Source organism: Oncorhynchus gorbuscha, linkage group LG16 (assembly GCF_021184085.1).
Source record: "Oncorhynchus gorbuscha isolate QuinsamMale2020 ecotype Even-year linkage group LG16, OgorEven_v1.0, whole genome shotgun sequence".
NCBI lineage: Eukaryota > Metazoa > Chordata > Actinopteri > Salmoniformes > Salmonidae > Oncorhynchus > Oncorhynchus gorbuscha.
Genome location: NC_060188.1, coordinates 4,466,755 through 4,489,456, shown reverse-complemented (window position 1 = coordinate 4,489,456; position 22,702 = coordinate 4,466,755). Strand labels below are relative to the sequence as shown.

Genomic DNA, 22,702 nt, shown 5'->3' with positions numbered 1-22,702 from the left:
AGAGAATTAGAGAACGCACACTTAGATTTACACAGGACACCGAATAGGACAGGAGAAGTACTCCAGATAAACAAACTGACCCTAGCCCCCGACACATAAACTACTGCAGCATAAATACTGGAGGCTGAGACAGGAGGGGTCAGGAGACACTGTGGCCCCATCCGAGGACACCCCGGACAGGGCCAAACAGGAAGGATATAACCCCACCCACTTTGCCAAAGCACAGCCCCCACACCACTAGAGGGAAATCTTCAACCACCAACTTACCATCCTGAGACAAGGCCGAGTATAGCCCACAAAGATCTCCGACACGGTACAACCCAAGGGGTGGGGGGGAACCCAGACAGGCCGACCACAACAGTGAATCAACCCACCCAGGTGACGCATCCCCCCCAGGGACGGCACGAGAGAGCCCCAGCAAGCCAGTGACTCAGCCCCGTAACAGGGTTAGAGGCAGAGAATCCCAGTGGAAAAAGGGGAACCGGCCAGGCAGAGACAGCAAGGGCGGTTCGTTGCTCCAGAGCCTTTCCGTTCACCTTCCCACTCCTGGGCCAGACTACACTCAATCATATGACCCACTGAAGAGATGAGTCTTCAGTAAAGACTTAAAGGTTGAGACCGAGTTTGCGTCTCTGACATGGGTAGGCAGACCGTTCCATAAAAATGGAGCTCTATAGGAGAAAGCCCTGCCTCCAGCTGTTTGCTTAGAAATTCTAGGGACAATTAGGAGGCCTGCGTCTTGTGACCGTAGCGTACGTATAGGTATGTACGGCAGGACCAAATCAGAGAGGTAGGTAGGAGCAAGCCCATGTAATGCTTTGTAGGTTAGCAGTAAAACCTTGAAATCAGCCCTTGCTTTGACAGGAAGCCAGTGTAGAGAGGCTAGCACTGGAGTAATATGATCAAATTTTTTGGTTCTAGTCAGGATTCTAGCAGCCGTATTTAGCACTAACTGAAGTTTATTTAGTGCTTTATCCGGGTAGCCGGAAAATAGAGCATTGCAGTAGTCTAACCTAGAAGTGACAAAAGCATGGATTAATTTTTCTGCATCATTTTTGGACAGAAAGTTTCTGATTTTTGCAATGTTACGTAGATGGAAAAAAGCTGTCCTCGAAATGGTCTTGATATGTTCTTCAAAAGAGAGATCAGGGTCCAGAGTAACGCCGAGGTCCTTCACAGTTTTATTTGAGACGACTGTACAACCATTAAGATTAATTGTCAGATTCAACAGAAGATCTCTTTGTTTCTTGGGACCTAGAACAAGCATCTCTGTTTTGTCCGAGTTTAATAGTAGAAAGTTTGCAGCCATCCACTTCCTTATGTCTGAAACACATGCTTCTAGCGAGGGCAATTTTGGTGCTTCACCATGTTTCATTGAAATGTACAGCTGTGTGTCATCCGCATAGCAGTGAAAGTTTACATTATGTTTTCGAATAACATCCCCAAGAGGTAAAATATATAGTGAAAACAATAGTGGTCCTAAAACAGAACCTTGAGGAACACCGAAATGTACAGTTGATTTGTCAGAGGACAAACCATTCACAGAGACAAACTGATATCTTTCCGACAGATAAGACCTAAACCAGGCCAGAACATGTCCGTGTAGACCAATTTGGGTTTCCAATCTCTCCAAAAGAATGTGGTGATCGATGGTATCAAAAGCAGCACTAAGGTCTAGGAGCACGAGGACAGATGCAGAGCCTCGGTCCGATGCCATCAAAATGTCATTTACCACCTTCACAAGTGCCGTCTCAGTGCTATGATGGGGTCTAAAACCAGACTGAAGCATTTCGTATACATTGTTTAGCATTGTTATACATTGCGATGATGCTAATGATCCACTATGTGTAGCTGTTAGCGATGATGCTAATGACAACCATCTTCTGGTTGATGGAAAAGCCAGATTAAACAGCCAGGAAATGCCCCTGTCTGAGTGCAGTCTACCACTACGTGTAGCTGTTAGCGATGATGCTAATGACAACCATCTTCTGGTTGATGGAAAAGACAGATTAAACAGCCAGGAAATGCCCCTGTCTGAGTGCAGTCTACCACTATGTGTAGCTGTTAGCGATGATGCTAATGACAACCATCTTCTGGTTGATGGAAAAGACAGATTACACAGCCAGGAAATGCCCCTGTCTGAGTGCAGTCTGCCACTACGTGTAGCTGTTAGCGATGATGCTAATGACAACCATCTTCTGGTTGATGGAAAAGACAGATTAAACAGCCAGGAAATGCCCCTGTCTGAGTGCAGTCTACCACTATGTGTAGCTGTTAGCGATGATGCTAATGACAACCATCTTCTGGTTGATGGAAAAGACAGATTAAACAGCCAGGAAATGCCCCAGTCTGAGTGCAGTCTACCACTATGTGTAGCTGTTAGTGATGATGCTAATGACAACCATCTTCTGGTTGATGGAAAAGACAGATTAAACCGTCAGGAAATGCCCCTGTCTGAGTGCAGTCTACCACTATGTGTAGCTGTTAGTGATGATGCTAATGACAACCATCTTCTGGTTGATGGAAAAGACAGATTAAACAGTCAGGAAATGCCCCTGTCTGAGTGCAGTCTACCACTATGTGTAGCTGTTAGTGATGATGCTAATGACAACCATCTTCTGGTTGATGGAAAAGACAGATTAAACAGTCAGGAAATGCCCCTGTCTGAGTGCAGTCTACCACTATGTGTAGCTGTTAGTGATGATGCTAATGACAACCATCTTCTGGTTGATGGAAAAGACAGATTAAACAGTCAGGAAATGCCCCTGTCTGAGTGCAGTCTGCCACTACGTGTAGCTGTTAGTGATGATGCTAATGACAACCATCTTCTGGTTGATGGAAAAGCTTTCCCACAAACCTTGTCAATTAAACGTTAACTACAAAGTAGTCTGTTCCTACCTGGCAGAATGATATCATGAATATTAGCATCAATCCAGTTGTGATTTGTTCAGCAGACTCTGCAATCACATGTGTGCTACAGAGACACCACTTACCAAGCAAGGCTCTTGCTGGTGCCACTTAAATTAAAGGGTATCTACACACAAAAATGAACATGTCTTAGATTTTTCTCAGACTTCAAAAGTGGTCTCCTGATGTGGTTTAAGTATTGTTGTGGACTTAGAGCATCCAATGTTGTTGTTAACCAGAAAATCAGGGACATGTCAGAAACCTGGAAAAATTAAAAGGAGAAAATGGAATTAGGTTTAAAAAAATTGTGGTTAAACTCAAATATACTATATTGATCATAAAAATGAAAGTAAAATTGAATACTTAAAAAAGGTTTAATCTTTGTAAATTATATCATAAATAGGACTGGTGGAGATAACAACAATACATGGAAATGTCTGCACTACCCAAAATTACAACCAACTAATTGCAGCATTACCACAAACATGGTGGAAAGGGGAAAAAGTAAGAGACTTGTCTGTCAGTCCTGCATTAAAGACCAACATTGGTTAAAGAAAATTATAAATGACGCAAGATTCAAAACTTGGGATTTTTCCATTTGAATTATTATACAAAATTCTTGCAACCAATACAATGTTCTATATATGGGGGATACAATGAACCTCTGCAGATTTAGCTGCGAAGAGGCAGAATCATTAGATAATTTGTTTTAGTACTGTCCAAATGTAGCTTGTTTTTGGTCGCATGTCAAGGAATGGCAACATTTACCTGGAGCTAACTCTGCAGACAGCACTACTGGGGGATTTGAAAAGTCATAGTCAATTGATCAATAATATAATAATACTTTTAGCAAACATGTTTATTTTTAATTTACTATCCGCAGCAACTATGAGAATATAAAGGTCAAGAACTTTTGTGAAACATCACAGTTAATAATATATGGCAAATAGAAATCAAACTGGATGGTCTTCAGAGATAGATGGGAGAGGTTTAGGGTAACTGAAGGATAGGACTGGATGGTCTTCAGAGATAGATGGGAGAGGTTTAGGGTAACTGAAGGATAGGACTGGATGGTCTTCAGAGATAGATGGGAGAGGTTTAGGGTAACTGAAGGATAGGACTGGATGGTCTTCAGAGATAGATGGGAGAGGTTTAGGGTAACTGAAGGATAGGACTGGATGGTCTTCAGAGATAGATGGGAGAGGTTTAGGGTAACTGAAGGATAGGACTGGATGGTCTTCAGAGATAGATGGGAGAGGTTTAGGGTAACTGAAGGATAGGACGGGATGGCCTTCAGAGATAGATGGGAGAGGTTTAGGGTAACTGAAGGATAGGACTGGATGTTCTTCAGAGATAGATGGGAGAGGTTTAGGGTAACTGAAGGATAGGACTGGATGGTCTTCAGAGATAGATGGGAGAGGTTTAGGGTAACTGAAGGATAGGACTGGATGGTCTTCAGAGATAGATGGGAGAGGTTTAGGGTAACTGAAGGATAGGACTGGATGTTCTTCAGAGATAGATGGGAGAGGTTTAGGGTAACTGAAGGATAGGACTGGATGGTCTTCAGAGATAGATGGGAGAGGTTTAGGGTAACTGAAGGATAGGACTGGATGGTCTTCAGAGATAGATGGGAGAGGTTTAGGGTAACTGAAGGATAGGACTGGATGGTCTTCAGAGATAGATGGGAGAGGTTTAGGGTAACTGAAGGATAGGACTGGATGGTCTTCAGCGATAGATGGGAGAGGTTTAGGGTAACTGGATGGTCTTCAAAGATAGATGGGAGAAGTTTAGGATAACTGAAGGATAGGACTGGATGGTCTTCAGAGCTGGATGGGAGAGGTTTAGGGTAGCTGAAGGATAGGACTGGATGGTCTTCAGAGATAGATGGGAGAGGTTTAGGGTAGCTGAAGGATAGGACTGGATGGTCTTCAGAGATAGATGGGAGAGGTTTAGGGTAACTGAAGGATAGGACTGGATGGTCTTCAGAGATAGATGGGAGAGGTTTAGGGTAACTGAAGGATAGGACTGGATGGTCTTCAGAGATAGATGGGAGAGGTTTAGGGTAACTGAAGGATAGGACTGGATGGTCTTCAGCGATAGATGGGAGAGGTTTAGGGTAACTGAAGGATAGGACTGGATGGTCTTCAGAGATAGATGGGAGAGGTTTAGGGTAACTGAAGGATAGGACTGGATGGTCTTCAGAGATAGATGGGAGAGGTTTAGGGTAACTGAAGGATAGGACTGGATATAATATATCAATACCCGGGCGCGAACCAGAGACCCTCTGCACGCATCAACATCAGTCACCAACGAAACATCGTTACCCATCGCTCCACAAAACCACTACTTCGAGGTGTCAGAGCAAGTGACGTCACCAATTGAAACGCTACTTAGCGCTAAATAATATTTTTAAAATAAATTGGATTCTGAAGTATATTAAGAACCAGAACAGTATTTGGAATGTCTTGCCCTTAGTATTATTTGACTCTGTTAGTGGTTTAGAATTTTTGCTTTGATGTAATTTTAATGTTGATAAACTTCTTAGTAAAATTGGCTAAATTCCATAAGCAGGCGATTTTAGCTTGATTTCCCCTCACAGATACTTTCTATGGAACAACTAAGATATACGATTTAAAAATAAGTCTATTTTGTTCGTAACTGGTTTGAGAATAACTGGCTACTGATCAACCTAACAACAAATATTAGCATCTTAGCTCTTATTGCAGGACTTTGACTGTGGTACATCACCTCCCCAGTCAACCTATTGTGTGTATTGAAAATTCATATTGAACAGCCTTACCTATAGAGTAGCACCACCACCCATCAACCCATTCTCTTCTTGATGTCAAAGCTGCAGTGTATTGCTGCTATAGGAGTTTATGATTAATAATCCTATTTACTTCAAGACACACTAAGATGTCACCATACTATTCATTTAAAGCCCCTCTGTCAGATATAAATCATCAGAGTGGGAAACCAACAAGTCACTTGGCTCTGTCATAACCTCACATGGTCTCTCCTATCATTGCTATGCAGACGACACACAATTAATCTTCTCCTTTCCCCCTTCTGATGACCAGGTGGCGAATCGCATCTCTGCATGTCTGGCAGACATATCAGTGTGGATGACGGATCACCACCTCAAGCTGAACTTCGGCAAGACAGAGCTGCTCTTCCTCCCGGGGAAGGACTGCCCGTTCCATGATCTCGCCATCACGGTTGACAACTCCATTGTGTCCTCCTCCCAGAGCGCTAAGAACCTTGGCGTGATCCTGGACAACACCCTGTCGTTCTCAACTAACATCAAGGCGGTGGCCCGTTCCTGTAGGTTCATGCTCTACAACATCCGCAGAGTACGACCCTGTCTCACACAGGAAGCGGCGCAGGTCCTAATCCAGGCACTTGTCATCTCCCGTCTGGATTACTGCAACTCGCTGTTGGCTGGGCTCCCTGCCTCTGCCATTAAACCCCTTCAACTCATCCAGAATGCCGCAGCCCGTCTGGTGTTCAACCTTTCCAAGTTCTCTCACGTCACCCCGCTCCTCCGCTCTCTCCACTGGCTTCCAGTTGAAGCTCGCATCCGCTACAAGACCATGGTGCTTGCCTACGGAGCTGTGAGTGGAACGGCACCTCAGTACCTCCAGGCTCTGATCAGGCCCTACACCCAATCAAGGGCACTGCGTTCATCCACCTCTGGCCTGCTCGCCTCCCTACCACTGAGGAAGTACAGTTCCCGCTCAGCCCAGTCAAAACTGTTCGCTGCTCTGGCCCCCCAATGGTGGAACAAACTCCCTCACGACGCCAGGACAGCGGAGTCAATCACCACCTTCCGGAGACACCTGAAAGCCCACCTCTTTAAGGAATACCTAGGATAGGATAAAGTAATCCTTCTCACCCCCCTCAAAAGATTTAGATGCACTATTGTAAAGTGGCTGTTCCACTGGGTGTCATAAGGTGAATGCACCAATTTGTAAGTCGCTCTGGATAAGAGCGCCTGCTAAATGACTTAAATGTAAATGTAAATGTAACTCTTCATTTAGACAATAATACACAGCAATCTGTGGGAGAGTTGTGGTGGATATTATAAAATAAGGATCTGCTGGAGTCCAAGTCAAACCAAGATTCTTTATTTCTGAGCTCAGAGAGAATAACAGAGTTACACAGCGCAGTGTAGACAGTCTGAATTCCTGAAGTATTGAGTGATTAGCAAATATCTTTATAGTTTCCTGTTCCTGGGCGGGACTTTATTCATACAAGGACACAGGTGCAAATTGGTTTGCAACACAGGATGATAGTCCCAAGAACAGGAGATTATAACAGGACAGTTTCACAAGGTTAGTCACATACTCAGTTATGTGGACACACAAACAATTAACATTTTCCATTACAGAGTCTGAACATTTTCATTTCATTAAATCATCAGTGGGCCAACAATGCAAATGTCAACAATGGAACTAATGCATCACATCCAAATATCACTTGATTATCTGTAGTGCTGGAGGAATGGCACACCCAGATAAACACACAAAGAGTTTAAAAAAAGGACAATTTAAAACAAGGAACCTGATCTCCTTTATATTAAAACTGACATACTCCATATTCAATTAATGTCTGAGCTTTTCTAAGCCTTCTCCTCTGTGTGCAGTCTAATGTGTTCTTTCAGGCTTCCTAAATGGGCAAAAGCTTTGCACCCTGGGAGGCTTCTGCCCTGTGTGTATTCTCTCATGTCGTTTCAGCTGAAACACTTTCCACATTTGGAGTAGTGGTAAGGCTTCTCTCATGTGTGTATTCTCTCGTGCCGTTTCAGCACCTCCGAATGTCCGAAACACTTTCCACATTGGGAGCAGTGGAAAGGCCTCTCTCCTGTGTGTATTCTCTCATGAGCTTTCAGGTGTGCTTTCTGGCTGAAACACTTTCCACACTGGGAACAGTGGTAAGGCCTCTCTCCTGTGTGTATTCTCTCATGTTTTTCCAGGTATGCTTTCTGGCTGAAACACTTTCCACATTGGGAGCAGTGGTAAGGCTTCTCTCCTGTGTGTATTCTCTTGTGTTGGTTCAGGCATGTTTTCCGTTTGTAACTCTTTCCACACTGGGAGCAGTGGTAAGGCTTCTCTCCTGTGTGTATTCTCTCGTGTTTGTTCAGGTATGCTTTCTGGCTGAAACACTTTCCACATTGGAAGCAGTGGTATTGCTTCTCCCCGCTGTGTATTCTCTCATGAACTTTCAGGTTTGCTCTCTGGTTGAAACACTTTCCACATTGGGCGCAGTGGTAAGGCTTCTCTCCTGTGTGTATTCTCTCATGAGCTTTCAGCTCCCCCGACTGGTTGAAACACTTTCCACATTGGGAGCAGTGGTAAGGCTTCTCTCCTGTGTGTATTCTCTCTGAGCTTTTGTGTCCTTTCTTGAAAACTCCTTCATGGGAACAGTTGTTTCTGTGTCATTTTCTCATGTTGTTTCAAGTCCCATAACCGGTTACAACCCTTTCTACAGTGGAAGCACTGGTGTCGTCTTGTTAGTTTGGACGTTCCTGGCTTTGGTTCCTCCGAGTCTGGCCTTTCTCCTGCCAAAGACAGTGTTATTTTTAAATAGAGACCCAAATGAAACCACATGATAAAACAACCTTGCTACGAGGGTAAATCCTAAATCCGATCTCTCAATAACCTGAGGCCAGTTTTAACAATCTTAGTGTGATTTTAAAACAAATGTAGAGCTTCCTGGTAATTACTGCTATGTTTACATTACTTATTCATCCTGTTTTACAAGTCAGAACACAAAAACTAGACAGTTCTAGGACACTGAAGACACAGACGTCGCTGGATTCCAATTGAACAGGTGGTTCTAAATATATAACATTCATAGCTGTATGATACAGAATGTGACCTACACACTTCCTTAAACATAAAATAACTAAAGAAGTAATTTTGTGTGGAAGACCAAAACTAGTTTTTACGTCGAAGATACAAAGCACATCAGTAACATCTCCCCATTGTTGAAAGGGTTCGACACATTGCTGTTTAAATGGACCAATTTCTTATTTAGACATTCACAGATTTTCAACATTTTGATTATCGCTGATGTCATATTTTGGGTAAATGTTCCTAAAACTGATAGTAACAACAAAAAACTAAAATATAAACGCAACATGTAAAGTGTTGGATGTTTCATGAGCTGAAAAAAGAGATTGCAGAATTTTTTACATCCCTGTTAGTCAACATTTATTCTTTGCCAAAATAATCCATCCACCTGACAGGTGAGGCATATCAAGAAGCTGATTGAACAGCTTGCTTATTACACAGGTGCACCTTGTGCTGGGGATAATAAAAGGCAACCCGACAATGCCACAGGTCTCTGAGGGAGCGGGCAGTTGGCATGCTGACTGCAGGAATGTCCACTGGAGCTGTTACGGAATTTAATGTACAGTACCAGTCAAAAGTTTGGACTCACCTACTCATTCAAGGGTTTTTCTTTATTTGTACTATGGTCCTTCTGTAGCTCAGTTGGTAGAGCATGGCGCTTGTAACGCCAGGGCAGTGGGTTCGATTCCCGGGACCATCCATACGTAGAATGTATGCACACATGACTGTAAGTCGCTTTGGATAAAAGCGTCTGCTAAATGGCATATATTATTATTATTATATTATTTTTCTTTATTTTTACTATTTTCTACATTGTAGAATAATAAAGACATAAAAATTATTAAAAAACACATGGAATCATGTAGTAACCACAAGTGTTAAATCAAAATATATATTTTATTCTTCAAAAGTTGCCACCCTTGCTTTCTCTCAAACAGCTTCACCTGGAATCCTTTTCCAACAGTCTTGTAGGCGTTCCCACATATGCTGATAACTTGTAGGCTGCTTTCCCTTCACCTCTGCGATCCAACTCATCCCAAACCCTCTTGATACAATACATTAGATTCAAAGGTACCAAAAAGTACAGTAAAAAGTACTTCCATCTCTGGAAATATGGACCAAAAAAAAAAGATTAAAATAAAAACCGTGGGGGATTGTGTCTGGGGATTGTGTAGGCCAGGTCATCTGATGCAGCACTCCATCACTCTCCTACTTGGTCAAATAGCTCTTACACAGCCTGGAGGTGTGTTGGGTCATTGTCCTGTTGAAAAACAAATGACAGTGGGACTAAGCCCAAACCAGATGGGATGGCATATAGCTGTAGAATGCTGTGGAAGCCATGCTGGTTAAGTGTGACTTTGCTTTATTTATTCATGACATTGGCAACAGCAAAGCACCCGCACACCATCACATCTCCTCCTCCATGCTTCACGGTGGGAACCACACATGCGGAGATAATCTGTTCATCTACTCCTCGTCTCACAAAGACATGATGCTCGGATCCAAAAATCTCAAATTTGGACTCATCAGACCAGAGGACAGATATCCACCGGTCTAATGTCCATTGCTCGTGTTTCTTGGCCCAAGCAAGTCTCTTCTTCTTATTGGTGTCCTTTAGTAGTGGTTTCCTTGCAGCAATTCAACCATGAAGGCCTGATTCACGCAGTCTCCTCTGAACCGATGATGTTGAGATGTGTCTGTTACTTGAACTTTGTGAAGCATTTATTTGGGCTGCAATTTCTAAGGCTGGTAACTCTAATGAACTTTTGCATCAGAAGTAACTCTGGATCTTCCATTATTGTGGTGGTCCTTAAAGTAATAATGGACTGTTGTTTCTCTTTGCTTATTTGAGCTGTTCTTGACATAATATGGACTTCGTCTTTTACCCAATAGGGCTATCTTCTGTATACCACCCCTACCTTGTCACAACACAACTGATTGGTTCAAACACATTAACACCTGTTATGGCTAGGGATTCCGCTAGCGGAACATTTCAACAACATCCGGTGCAAAATATATATTTTTTATTAGAAAAATTTAACTTCCATGCATTCACAAGTGCAATACCACAGATTAAAGCTTAAGACTCCATAATGTTTCATCATTAGATGCTACAGTCCTCCTTTAAGAATCCATAATGTTTCATCATTAGATGCTACAGTCCTCCTTTAAGACTCCATAATGTTTCATCATTAGATGCTACAGTCCTCCTTTAAGACTCCATAATGTTTCATCATTAGATGCTACAGTCCTCCTTTAAGACTCCATAATGTTTCAAAATTAGATGCTACAGTCCTCCTTTAAGACTCCATAATGTTTCATCATTAGATGCTACAGTCCTCCTTTAAGACATCATGTTTAGAATGTGTCTGGAAGCGCTACTCTATCTATTCTACTCTCATCCTTTCGGTTTTAATAATATTAACAAAATAATAATAATGTTATAATAGGTAATAACTAACTTTAATAACTAGGGTTAATACCTGCCTGGCGCACCAACAAAATATTTCTTTAGCCCCCTCTAACAATACCGCTACAGAATTAGCATAGTAGGCCATGTAACTTAACCTGTAGTGACACCCAGCCCGTGAACGGGACCGTTACCATCATCTGATACTAATTAGCATAACGCAACGGACATAAATCTTCCTAGAAAATATTCCTATTCATGAAAATCACAAGTGAAATATATTGGAACATATAGCTTAGCCTTTTGTTAATCACCCTGTCGTCTCAGATTTTCAAAATATGTTTTACAGCCAACGCTAGACAAGCATCTGTGTAAGTTTATCATAGCCTAGCATAGCATTATGCCTTGCTAGCAGCAGGCAAACTTGTCACGGAAATCAGAAAAGCAATCAAATTAAATCGTTTACCTTTGATGAACTTCAAATGTTTTCACTCACGAGACTCCCAGGTAGACAGCCAAAGTTCATTTTTTCCCAAAATATTATTTTTGTAGGCGAAATAGCTCTGTTCTTCACGTTTGGCTGAGAAATCGCCCGGAAATTGCAGTCACAACTCCGAAAAATATTCCAAATTAGCTCCATAATATCGACAAAAACATGGCAAACGTTGTTTAGAATCAATCCTCAAGGTGTTTTTCTAATATCTATTTGATAATATATCCGTCGGGACAATTCCTTTTTCTCAAGGACCGATTGGAGTAATGGCTACCTCTGCACTTTACGCGAGAATCTCTCTCGGAGCCACCATGTGACCACTTACGCAATGTGCCCCCATACGGCTATTCTTCAACAGAAATGCGTAAAACTACGTCACAATGCTGTAGACACCTTGGGGAATACGTAGAAAGCGTAAGCTCGTTGATGGTACATTCAAAGCCATATAGGGAGTCAATAGAACGCAGCGCTTTCAAAACCTGGGGCACTTCCGGATTGGATTTTTCTCAGGCTTTCGCCTGCAACATCAGTTCTGTTATACTCACAGACAATATCTTTACAGTTTTGGAAATGTTAGAGTGTTTTCTATCCAACGCTGTCAATTATATGCATATTCTAGCATCTTTTCCTGACAAAATATCCCGTTTAAAACGGGGACGTTTTTTTCCCAAAAATGAAAATACTGCCCCCTAACACCAAGAGGTTTTAAGGTAATCAGAAATATTTAGGACTAACTTATTCCTTGACACCCATTCTGAAACTAACTGCAGCTCTATGTTAAGTGTTGCAGTCATTTCAGTCACTGTAGTAGCTGACATGTACGGTGTTGAGTCATCATTTTAAAAGAAAAACTCTTTCTCCACAATATAGCAGTGGGTGTAAAGCCATACATTTTTGTCAGCAACAGACTATGATTGATAATGTCAAATGCCGCACTGAAGTCAAACAAAACAGCCCCAACAGTATTTTTATCATCAATTTCTCTCAGCCAATCAGTCATTTGCAAGTGCTGTGCTAGTTGAATGAACTTCCCTATAAGCTAAAAGTCTATATTTGTTTACTGTAAAATAGCATTGTATCTGGTCAAATATTTTTTTCCCAAAATTGCAAGGGTTGGTAACAGGCTGATTGGTCAGCTATTTAAGCCAGTAAAGGGAGCTTTACTATTCTTGGGTAGTGGAATGACTTTAGCTTCCCTCTAGGCCTGAGGGCACACACTTTCTAGTAGGCTTAAATTCAAGACAAATAGGAATGGCAATATCGGCCGCTATTATCCTCAATTTTCCATCCACGTTGTCAGACACCAGTGACTTGTCATTGTTGATTTTATTTGCGCATTGAAGATGCTCCAAAGATTTTTACTATCATTCTTCATGTCATTTATCTTTGTTTCATAGTGTAGTTTCTTCTTTTTATTCAGTTTAGTCAAATGATTTCTCAATTTGCAATAGGTTTGCCAATCAGTTATTCAGCCAGACCTATTTGCCATCTCTTTTGCCTCCCTCTTCATCATACCATTTTGTAATTCCTCATCAATCCCAGTTTTTACAGTCATTTTCTTAATGGGTGCTGCTTATTAGTAACTGGGATAAGCAGTTTCAAATGTGTCAAGGGCAGTGTCTGGTTGCTCATCATTACACACCAAGGGCAAACAAATATTATTTACATCAACAACATAGGAATCACTACAAAAAAATGCATGACCTCTTCTACACAATATTAGGCCCAGCCTTTGGAACTGTGGTTTTCCTAGACATGGCTACTATAATGTGATCACTACATCTGATAGATCTGGATACTGCTTTAAAACCCATTTCTGCAGCATTAGTAAAGATATGATCAAACCATGTTGTTGATTTCATTCCTCTACTGTTTGTCACTACCCTGGTAGGTTGATTGACAACCTGAACAAGGTTGCCGGCACAGGTTACAGTTTGAAGCTTTCTCTTGAGTAGGCAGCCTGATCACAGCTTTCCTCCAGTATTAGTTAATTAACAGTGTCTTGAGTTTAGTTTGCCTGTTCTACAGTCTTGTAAAGATAGGGGCGTTGACTGGGACAGGCAATGTAATATCCATAATGTTTTAAGGAAAAGTTTTTGTAAAACAAGCACCTTACATTGGATCATCTTGAAACTTTCGCTCCAAAGTTAGCTTTGTATTTGTTCAAACAAAACTACTTACTTTGATGTGTCAAATCTGATCCTTTCTTCTCTTCTCCTCCTCTCACAGTTCCACTCAGCCCCGTTGTTTTCCTGCAGTCCACCAGCAGCACAGACAACCTCTTCATACCCAGCAGTAAGGTGCTACCAGGAGAGGCACGACACGGGGACTCCGGGAGGGAGGAGGGGCTAGCGTTGTCCTGGTTACCATAAAGAGGGGACACAGACACATATCATTATGGATGCTGATGTCACTGTTGTCATAAAGTGATTTACAGAAACCCATCCCAGACCCAGAGAGAGCAAGCTGTATGCTAGACCAGACCAAGCTGTATGCTAGACCAGACCAAGCTGTATGCTAGACCTGCTGATGCCACTGTTGACATGAAGTGTTTTACAGAAACCCATTCCAGACCCAGAGAGAGCAAACTGTATGCTAGGCCAGACCAAGCTGTACCATCTGGTGTTCTGATCTGGAGAGACTCTTCTCTTCCTCGTCAGCATCAGGATGTTGTTGAGGCTCCCCAGAGGATCCATAATAGTCATGTCTCTCTCCTGTGTGAACGAGGACATCAAACAGATGGTAAACTGATGACCATCTATTGCAATCATAGAGTCTTACAAGAGCCATGCATATGTCTAAAATGGCCACTTTCATCATGATTTCCTAAAATAGTGTTTGTGATGCAAATGTAAAAGGGTCGTTCCACGAAATGGGTGGCTTCTGCGTCCCTTTGTTATTTTAAGTAGAAAATATTCACCAATATTTAATTTTAAAAGCCTGTTATTGTCATGCTGGTAAAAGAGGACCCAAAAGCGACTTAACAGAAGCAGAGTTTAATAATGTTCAAAACGGAATAACTGACATCCTCTAGATTTGTAGAGGGGAAAACAACTGGAGAAGCGGCCACAGACTGCAGGTCGCTTCGGGTAGGCGCAGGCCGTAGTCGACTGAGACACCTGCTCACACGCAGCGTCTGATGAAGGCACAAAACACGACAGAACAGGGTGATACACAATCACGGCAAAAAACACGACAGGACAGGGCGAAACGCAATCACAGCATGGTGAATACAATATAAGGAACCGACGGAACAGGAACGGATTACAAAGGAATAAATAGGGAATCTAATCAGGGGAAAGGATCGGGAACAGGTGTGGGAAGACTAAATGATGATTAGGGGAATAGGAACAGCTGGGAGCAGGAACGGAACGACAGAGAGAAGAGAGAGCGAGAGAGTGAGAGAGGGAGGGGGAGAGAGAGGGATAGAACCAAACAAGACCAGCAGAGGGAAACGAATAGCATGGGGAGCACAGGGACAAGACATGACAATAAATGACAAACATGACAGTACCCCCCCACTCACCGAGCGCCTCCTGGCGCACTCGAGGAGGAATCCTGGCGGCAACGGAGGAAATCATCGATGAGCGAACGGTCCAGCACGTCCCGAGACGGAACCCAACTCCTCTCCTCAGGACCGTAACCCTCCCAATCCACTAGGTATTGGTGACCCCGTCCCCGAGAACGCATGTCCATAATTTTATGTACCTTGTAAATAGGTGCGCTCTCGACAAGGACGGGAGGGGGGAGGGAAGACGAACGGGGTGCGAAGAAAGGGCTTAACACAGGAGACATGGAAGACAGGATGGACGCGACGAAGATGTCGCGGAAGAAGCAGTCGCACAGCGACAGGATTGACGACCTGGGAGACACGGAACGGACCAATGAACCGCGGAGTCAACTTACGAGAAGCTGTCGTAAGAGGAAGGTTGCGAGTGGAAAGCCACACTCTCTGGCCGCAACAATACCTTGGACTCTTAATCCTGCGTTTATTGGCGGCTCTCACCGTCTGTGCCCTGTAACGGCAAAGTGCAGACCTCACCCTCCTCCAGGTGCGCTCACAACGTTGGACAAACGCTTGAGCGGAGGGAACGCTGGACTCGGCAAGCTGGGATGAGAACAGAGGAGGCTGGTAACCCAGACTACTCTGAAACGGAGATAACCCGGTAGCAGACGAAGGAAGCGAATTGTGAGCGTATTCTGCCCAGGGGAGCTGTTCTGCCCAAGACGCAGGGTTTCTGAAAGAAAGGCTGCGTAGTATGCGACCAATCGTCTGATTGGCCCTCTCTGCTTGACCGTTAGACTGGGGATGAAACCCGGAAGAGAGACTGACGGACGCACCAATCAAACGACAGAACTCCCTCCAAAACTGTGACGTGAATTGCGGACCTCTGTCTGAAACGGCGTCTAACGGGAGGCCATGAATTCTGAATACATTCTCAATAATGATTTGTGCCGTCTCCTTAGCGGAAGGAAGTTTAGCGAGGGGAATGAAATGTGCCGCCTTAGAGAACCTATCGACAACCGTCAGAATCACAGTCTTCCCGCAGACAAAGGCAGACCGGTAATGAAGTCTAAGGCAATGTGAGACCATGGTCGAGAAGGAATGGGAGCGGTCTGAGACGACCGGCAGGAGGAGAGTTACCCGACTTAGTCTGCGCGCAGTCCGAACAGGCAGCCACGAAACGGCGCGTGTCACGCTCCTGAGTCGGCCACCAAAAGCGCTGGCGAATAGACGCAAGAGTGCCTCGAACACCGGGATGACCCGCTAACTTGGCAGAGTGAGCCCACTGAAGAACAGCCAGACGAGTGGAAACAGGAACGAAAAGGAGGTTACTAGGACAAGCGCGCGGCGACGCAGTGTGCGTGAGTGCTTGCTTAACCTGTCTTTCAATTCCCCAGACTGTTAACCCGACAACACGCCCATAAGGAAGAATCCCTCGGGATCAGTAGAAGCCACAGAAGAACTAAACAGACGGGATAAGGCATCAGGCTTGGTGTTCTTGCTACCCGGACGGTAAGAAATCACAAACTCGAAACGAGCGAAAAACAACGCCCAACGAGCTTGACGGGCATTAAGTCGTTTGGCAGAACGGATGTACTCAAGGTTCTTATGGTCTGTCCAAACGACAAAAGGAACGGTCGCCCCCTCCAACCACTGTCGCCATTCGCCTAGGGCTAAGCGGATGGCGAGCAGTTCACGGTTACCCACATCATAGTTGCGCTCAGATGGCGACAGGCGATGAGAAAAATAAGCGCAAGGATGAACCTTATCGTCAGACTGGAAGCGCTGGGATAGAATGGCTCCCACGCCTACCTCTGAAGCGTCAACCTCGACAATGAATTGTCTAGTGACGTCAGGAGTAACGAGGATAGGAGCGGACGTAAAACGTTCTTTTAGAAGATCAAAAGCTCCCCTGGGCGGAACCGGACCACTTAAAACACGTCTTGACAGAAGTAAGAGCTGTGAGAGGGGCAGCAACTTGACCGAAATTACGAATGAAACGCCGATAGAAATTAGCGAAACCTAAAAAGCGCTGCAACTCGACACGTGACCTTGGAACGGGCCAATCACTGACAGCTTGGACCTTAGCGGAATCCATCTGAATGCCTTCAGCGGAAATAACAGAACCGAGAAAAGTAACGGAGGAGACATGAAAAGAGCACTTCTCAGCCTTTACGTAGAGACAATTCTCTAAAAGGCGCTGTAGAACACGTCGAACGTGCTGAACATGAATCTCGAGTGACGGAGAAAAAATCAGGATATCGTCAAGATAGACAAAAACAAAAATGTTCAGCATGTCTCTCAGAACATCATTAACTAATGCCTGAAAAACAGCTGGCGCATTGGCGAGACCGAACGGCAGAACCCGGTACTCAAAATGCCCTAACGGAGTATTAAACGCCGTTTTCCACTCGTCCCCCTCTCTGATGCGCACGAGATGGTAAGCGTTACGAAGGTCCAACTTAGTAAAGCACCTGGCTCCCTGCAGAATCTCGAAGGCTGATGACATAAGGGGAAGCGGATAACGATTCTTAACCGTTATGTCATTCAGCCCTCGATAATCCACGCAGGGGCGCAGAGTACCGTCCTTCTTCTTAACAAAAAAGAACCCCGCCCCGGCCGGAGAGGAAGAAGGCACTATGGTACCGGCGTCAAGAGACACAGACAAATAATCCTCGAGAGCCTTACGTTCGGGAGCCGACAGAGAGTATAGTCTACCTCGAGGAGGAGTGGTCCCCGGAAGGAGATCAATACTACAATCATACGACCGGTGAGGAGGAAGGGAGTTGGCTCGGGACCGACTGAAGACCGTGCGCAGATCATGATATTCCTCCGGCACTCCTGTCAAATCGCCAGGTTCCTCCTGAGAAGTAGGGACAGAAGAAATGGGAGGGATGGCAGACATTAAACACTTCACATGACAAGAAACGTTCCAGGATAGGATAGAATTACTAGACCAATTAATAGAAGGATTATGACATACAAGCCAGGGGTGACCCAAAACAACAGGTGTAAACGGTGAACGGAAAATCAAAAAAGACATAGTCTCACTGTGGTTACCAGATACTGTGAGAGTTAAAGGTAGTGTCTCAAATTTGATACTGGGAAGATGACTACCATCTAAGGCAAACATGGGCGTAGGCCTGTCTAACGGTCTGAAAGGAATGTTATGTTTCCGAGCCCATGCTTCGTCCATGAAACAACCCTCAGCCCCAGAGTCAATCAAAGCACTGCATGTAGCACCCGAACCGGTCCAGCGTAGATGGACCGACATAGTAGTACAAGATCTAGATGAAGGGACCTGAGTAGTAGCGCTCACCAGTAGCCCTCCGCTTACTGATGGGCTCTGGCCTCTTACTGGACATGAAATAACAAAATGTCCAGCAACTCCGCAATAGAGGCACAGGCGGTTGGTGATCCTCTGTTCCCTCTCCTTATTCGAGACGCGAATCCCTCCCAGCTGCATGGGCTCAGTCTCAAAGCCAGAGGAGGGAGATGGTTGCGATGCGGAGCAGGGAAACACCGTTGATGCGAGCTCTCTTCCACGAGCCCGGTGACGAAGATCTACCCGTCGTTCTATGCGGATGGCGAGAGCAATCAAAGAGTCCACATCTGAAGGAACCTCCCGGGAAAGAATCTCATCCTTAACCGCTGCGTGGAGTCCCTCCAGAAAACGAGCGAGCAGCGCCGGCTCGTTCCACTCACTAGAGGCAGCAAGAGTGCGAAACTCAATGGAATAATCCGTTATGGACCGTTCACCTTGGCATAAGGAAGCCAGGGCCCTAGAAGCCTCCTCACCAAAAACTGAACGGTCAAAAACCCGAATCATCTCCTCTTTAAAGTTCTGGAATCTGTTAGAGCAATCAGCCCTTGCCTCCCAGATAGCTGTGCCCCATTCTCGAGCCCGGCCAGTAAGGAGTGAAATGACGTAAGCAACCCGAGCTCTCTCTCTAGAGTATGTGTGGGGTTGGAGAGAGAACACAATCTCACACTGCGTGAGAAAGGAGCGGCACTCAGTGGGCTGCCCGGAGTAGCAAGGTGGGTTATTAACCCTGGGTTCTGGAGGCTCGGCAGGCCAGGGAGTAACAGGTGGCACGAGACGTAGACTCTGGAACTGTCCAGAGAGGTCGGAAACCTGAGCGGCCAGGTTCTCCACGGCATGGCGAGCAGCAGACAATTCCTGCTCGTGTCTGCCGAGCATGGCTCCTTGGAACTCGACGGCAGTGTAACGAGCGTCTGAAGTCGCTGGGTCCATTCCTTGGTCGGTTCCTTCTGTCATGCTGGTAAAAGAGGACCCAAAAGCGACTTAACAGAAGCAGAGTTTAATAATGTTCAAAACGGAATAACTGACATCCTCTAGATTTGTAGAGGGAAAACAACTGGAGAAGCGGCCACAGACTGCAGGTCGCTTCGGGTAGGCGCAGGCCGTAGTCGACTGAGACACCTGCTCACACGCAGCGTCTGATGAAGGCACAAAACACGACAGAACAGGGTGATACACAATCACGGCAAAAACACGACAGGACAGGGCGAAACGCAATCACAGCATGGTGAATACAATATAAGGAACCGACGGAACAGGAACGGATTACAAAGGAATAAATAGGGAATCTAATCAGGGGAAAGGATCGGGAACAGGTGTGGGAAGACTAAATGATGATTAGGGGAATAGGAACAGCTGGGAGCAGGAACGGAACGACAGAGAGAAGAGAGAGCGAGAGAGTGAGAGAGGGAGGGGGAGAGAGAGGGATAGAACCAAACAAGACCAGCAGAGGGAAACGAATAGCATGGGGAGCACAGGGACAAGACATGACAATAAATGACAAACATGACAGTTATATTAGATGAGGGGAACTTTAATATAGACCACATGGAGAATTCAATACATCGAATTGAAAAGTCCCTCAAATATATGAACCAATGGCAGATTGACCTTTTAACAATTCCTACAGTACTGAACAACATATTCAAGTGTAGAACTTCAGTAGAATGCCACTTTAAAACCACACATTAGTTCAACAACGGCATAGTTTGTGTCCCTGTTAAAGACAGTACTCACTGGTGTTAATCTGATATTCTGTCTCTTCCTCTTTCACTCCAAAAACGTCTTCCTCCTTCACCTTTATTGAGATAGCATCCTCTTCCTCTCTAAACGGTTCTTTCTCTTCTATCACTATAACAGCCTCCTCTTCCTCCTTTTTCATTCTGAAATGTTCTTTCACAATAACAGCATCTTCTTCCTTCACTATAACAGTCTCCTCTTCCTCCTTTTTCATTCTGAAATGTTCTTTCACTATAACAGCATCTTCTTCCTTCATTATAACAGTCTCCTCTTCCTCCTTTTTCATTCTGAAATGTTCTTTCATAATAACAGCATCTTCTTCCTTCATTATAACAGTCTCATCTTCCTCCTTTTTCATTCTGAAATGTTCTTTCACTATAACAGCATCTTCTTCCTTCACTATAACAGTCTCATCTTCCTCCTTTTTCATTCTAAAAGGTCCTTTCTCTTCTTTCACTGTAACCTCATCCTCTTCTTCAATGTTCAGCGCCAGAACGTCTTTCTCCAAACAGCAGACCTCCTCTTCTATAGCAGGGATGAGTAGTTTAATGAACTCATGGTCAGGGATGTTAGCTATAGTTAGTTAGCATTAGCGAATAGCCTAGTGCTAGGCTCAGCATAAATCTTGAACAAATTTGCAAATTAGGTTACAGTTAACCAGTTAATAGATCAACAGAACTGTGTTTAAAACACTGAGATTAGATAATGTACATTAAGATGGTCTAAAGCGTCAATCTTTCACTTTTATGTTGGCTAGCAAGCTACCGAGGTGGTCGAAAGAGTTGGCGCCTTGTTGTTCCTGAAGAAGCGTCCGTCCAGTCCATTATACGTCACGCAAGAAGAGACAACTGAAAGATGCTCGTCGCCATCTGCTGGCTGGAGTGGGGTAACGCAGTTTGGAAACAATAGTTCCAACACTTTTCGTATTGGAAAGAACGTCATAATTATTTAATAATAAGCTGATACATTTTCTCTTCCTAATAATTCGTTCCTGTACACAGACGTAGAAGCTCAATATGAAAATGTAGATGATTAATAAATACTTATATGAATAGGTAGTGTGTTGATATACATTTTCTCTGTTAATTTTTCACATTCTTTTTTATCTACATGTGACCATACTATTCCCTTAAAGACAAAATATTTAAGTTACTTTGCACGGGGTATGGTAGTAGGTGCCAGGCGCACCGGTTTGTGTCAAGAACTGCAACGCTGCTGGGTTTTTCAGCTCAACAGTTTCCCATGTGTACCAAGAGTGGTCCACCACCCAAACAGTGGTGGTTTGTGCCGTTTAAGATTAGGCAGGACGATTTGTTTTTCCATGAGCATGGCCTTAATTCTATTTCAGCATATTGGACGACTGTCATTCATATGTCCCTCACCCTGTTCAATGTAACAGCAATAGGTTTAGGCTACTACATGATACTCTAATTATCCCTATACCCATCATGAGGTAGCAACCTAGCCTATGAATGAAAGTTTAGAATGTAGGTTCACACAGGTCGAGAGAACATTTTGCGATGACAGACAGTGACACATAGACAGACAGTGACACATTCAATACTGCCTTGCACACTCTCGCCTGCATCTAGCTGAAATAGAGATATCACTGGACAAATTCAGGTATGTTTATCCCCGTTTTGTTCCATTTAAACGTTTGTCAACAGAATCGGCGGAATGAATACACCCCTGATCATGCATAAACACAGTTCACTTTCATTACAGACACGTTGTATTCCTTCTTGCATCTATGTGCTCTCCTCTTATCACCTTCTCCCTTTGTTTCTGTACTTCAATGCACAACACATCAGCTGTATGTGACCAGGAGAAAAAACCTTTCCAAGCCAAACCATTTCATAACTGCTACACACAGCTTACATTGTTGTCACCATATTAGCTAAAATAACATCATAGTCAACAGAGCTAATAGAACTAACTCGTTTGTAAACCTGCTACAATCATGCAGTAACGTTACAGTGTACAGTCAGTAAGCAGTTTAGCACTTACCTTGGCGGGTCCCAGTGGCAATAAATTAGTCAAACCAAAAGCTGGCCTTGACTTGGAAGAGTTCCAGTGTTGTGTTGGATAGTCATAGCCAGCTAGCTAACATAGCATCGCTCTGTTTGAGCCAAGTGTTTGAGTAGACTAAATTAGATAGCTGCATTTGCTAGCTAAGTAAGTGAAACTGAAAGTGGAAAATAAATGACGAAATATCTCTCTCTCGCTTCTCCTTCATTTTGGAATAAAATAATTTGTTCAAAACTGTTCAACTATTGTATTTTTCTCTCTTTTAGTCAACTACTCACCACATGTTATGCACTGCAGTGCTAGCTAGCTGTAGCTTATGCTTTCAGTACTAGATACATTCTCTGATCCTTTCATTGGTTGGACATCATGTCAGTTCATGCTGCAAGAGCTCTGATGGGTTGGAGGATGTCCTCCGGAAGTTGTCATAATTACTGTGTAAGTA

The 22,702-nt window shown here is 44.0% G+C and overlaps 1 protein-coding gene and 1 pseudogene across 1 annotated transcript; both read right to left on the bottom strand.

Moving 5' to 3' along the window:
• Window positions 1–7,018: 7,018 nt before the first annotated feature.
• Window positions 7,019–22,702, bottom strand: part of LOC123998897 — a 36,603-nt pseudogene continuing 20,919 nt past the window's right edge.
• On the bottom strand, window positions 9,908–21,070 carry LOC123999252 (protein MNN4-like). Its single transcript, XM_046304822.1, has 4 exons — window positions 20,230–21,070; window positions 14,282–14,379; window positions 13,847–14,024; window positions 9,908–10,023 (listed from the first exon to the last, which is right to left on the bottom strand). The coding sequence occupies exons 1-4, from the start codon at window positions 20,660–20,662 to the stop codon at window positions 10,016–10,018; spliced, it is 717 nt and encodes a 238-aa protein (XP_046160778.1). The 5' UTR covers window positions 20,663–21,070; the 3' UTR covers window positions 9,908–10,015.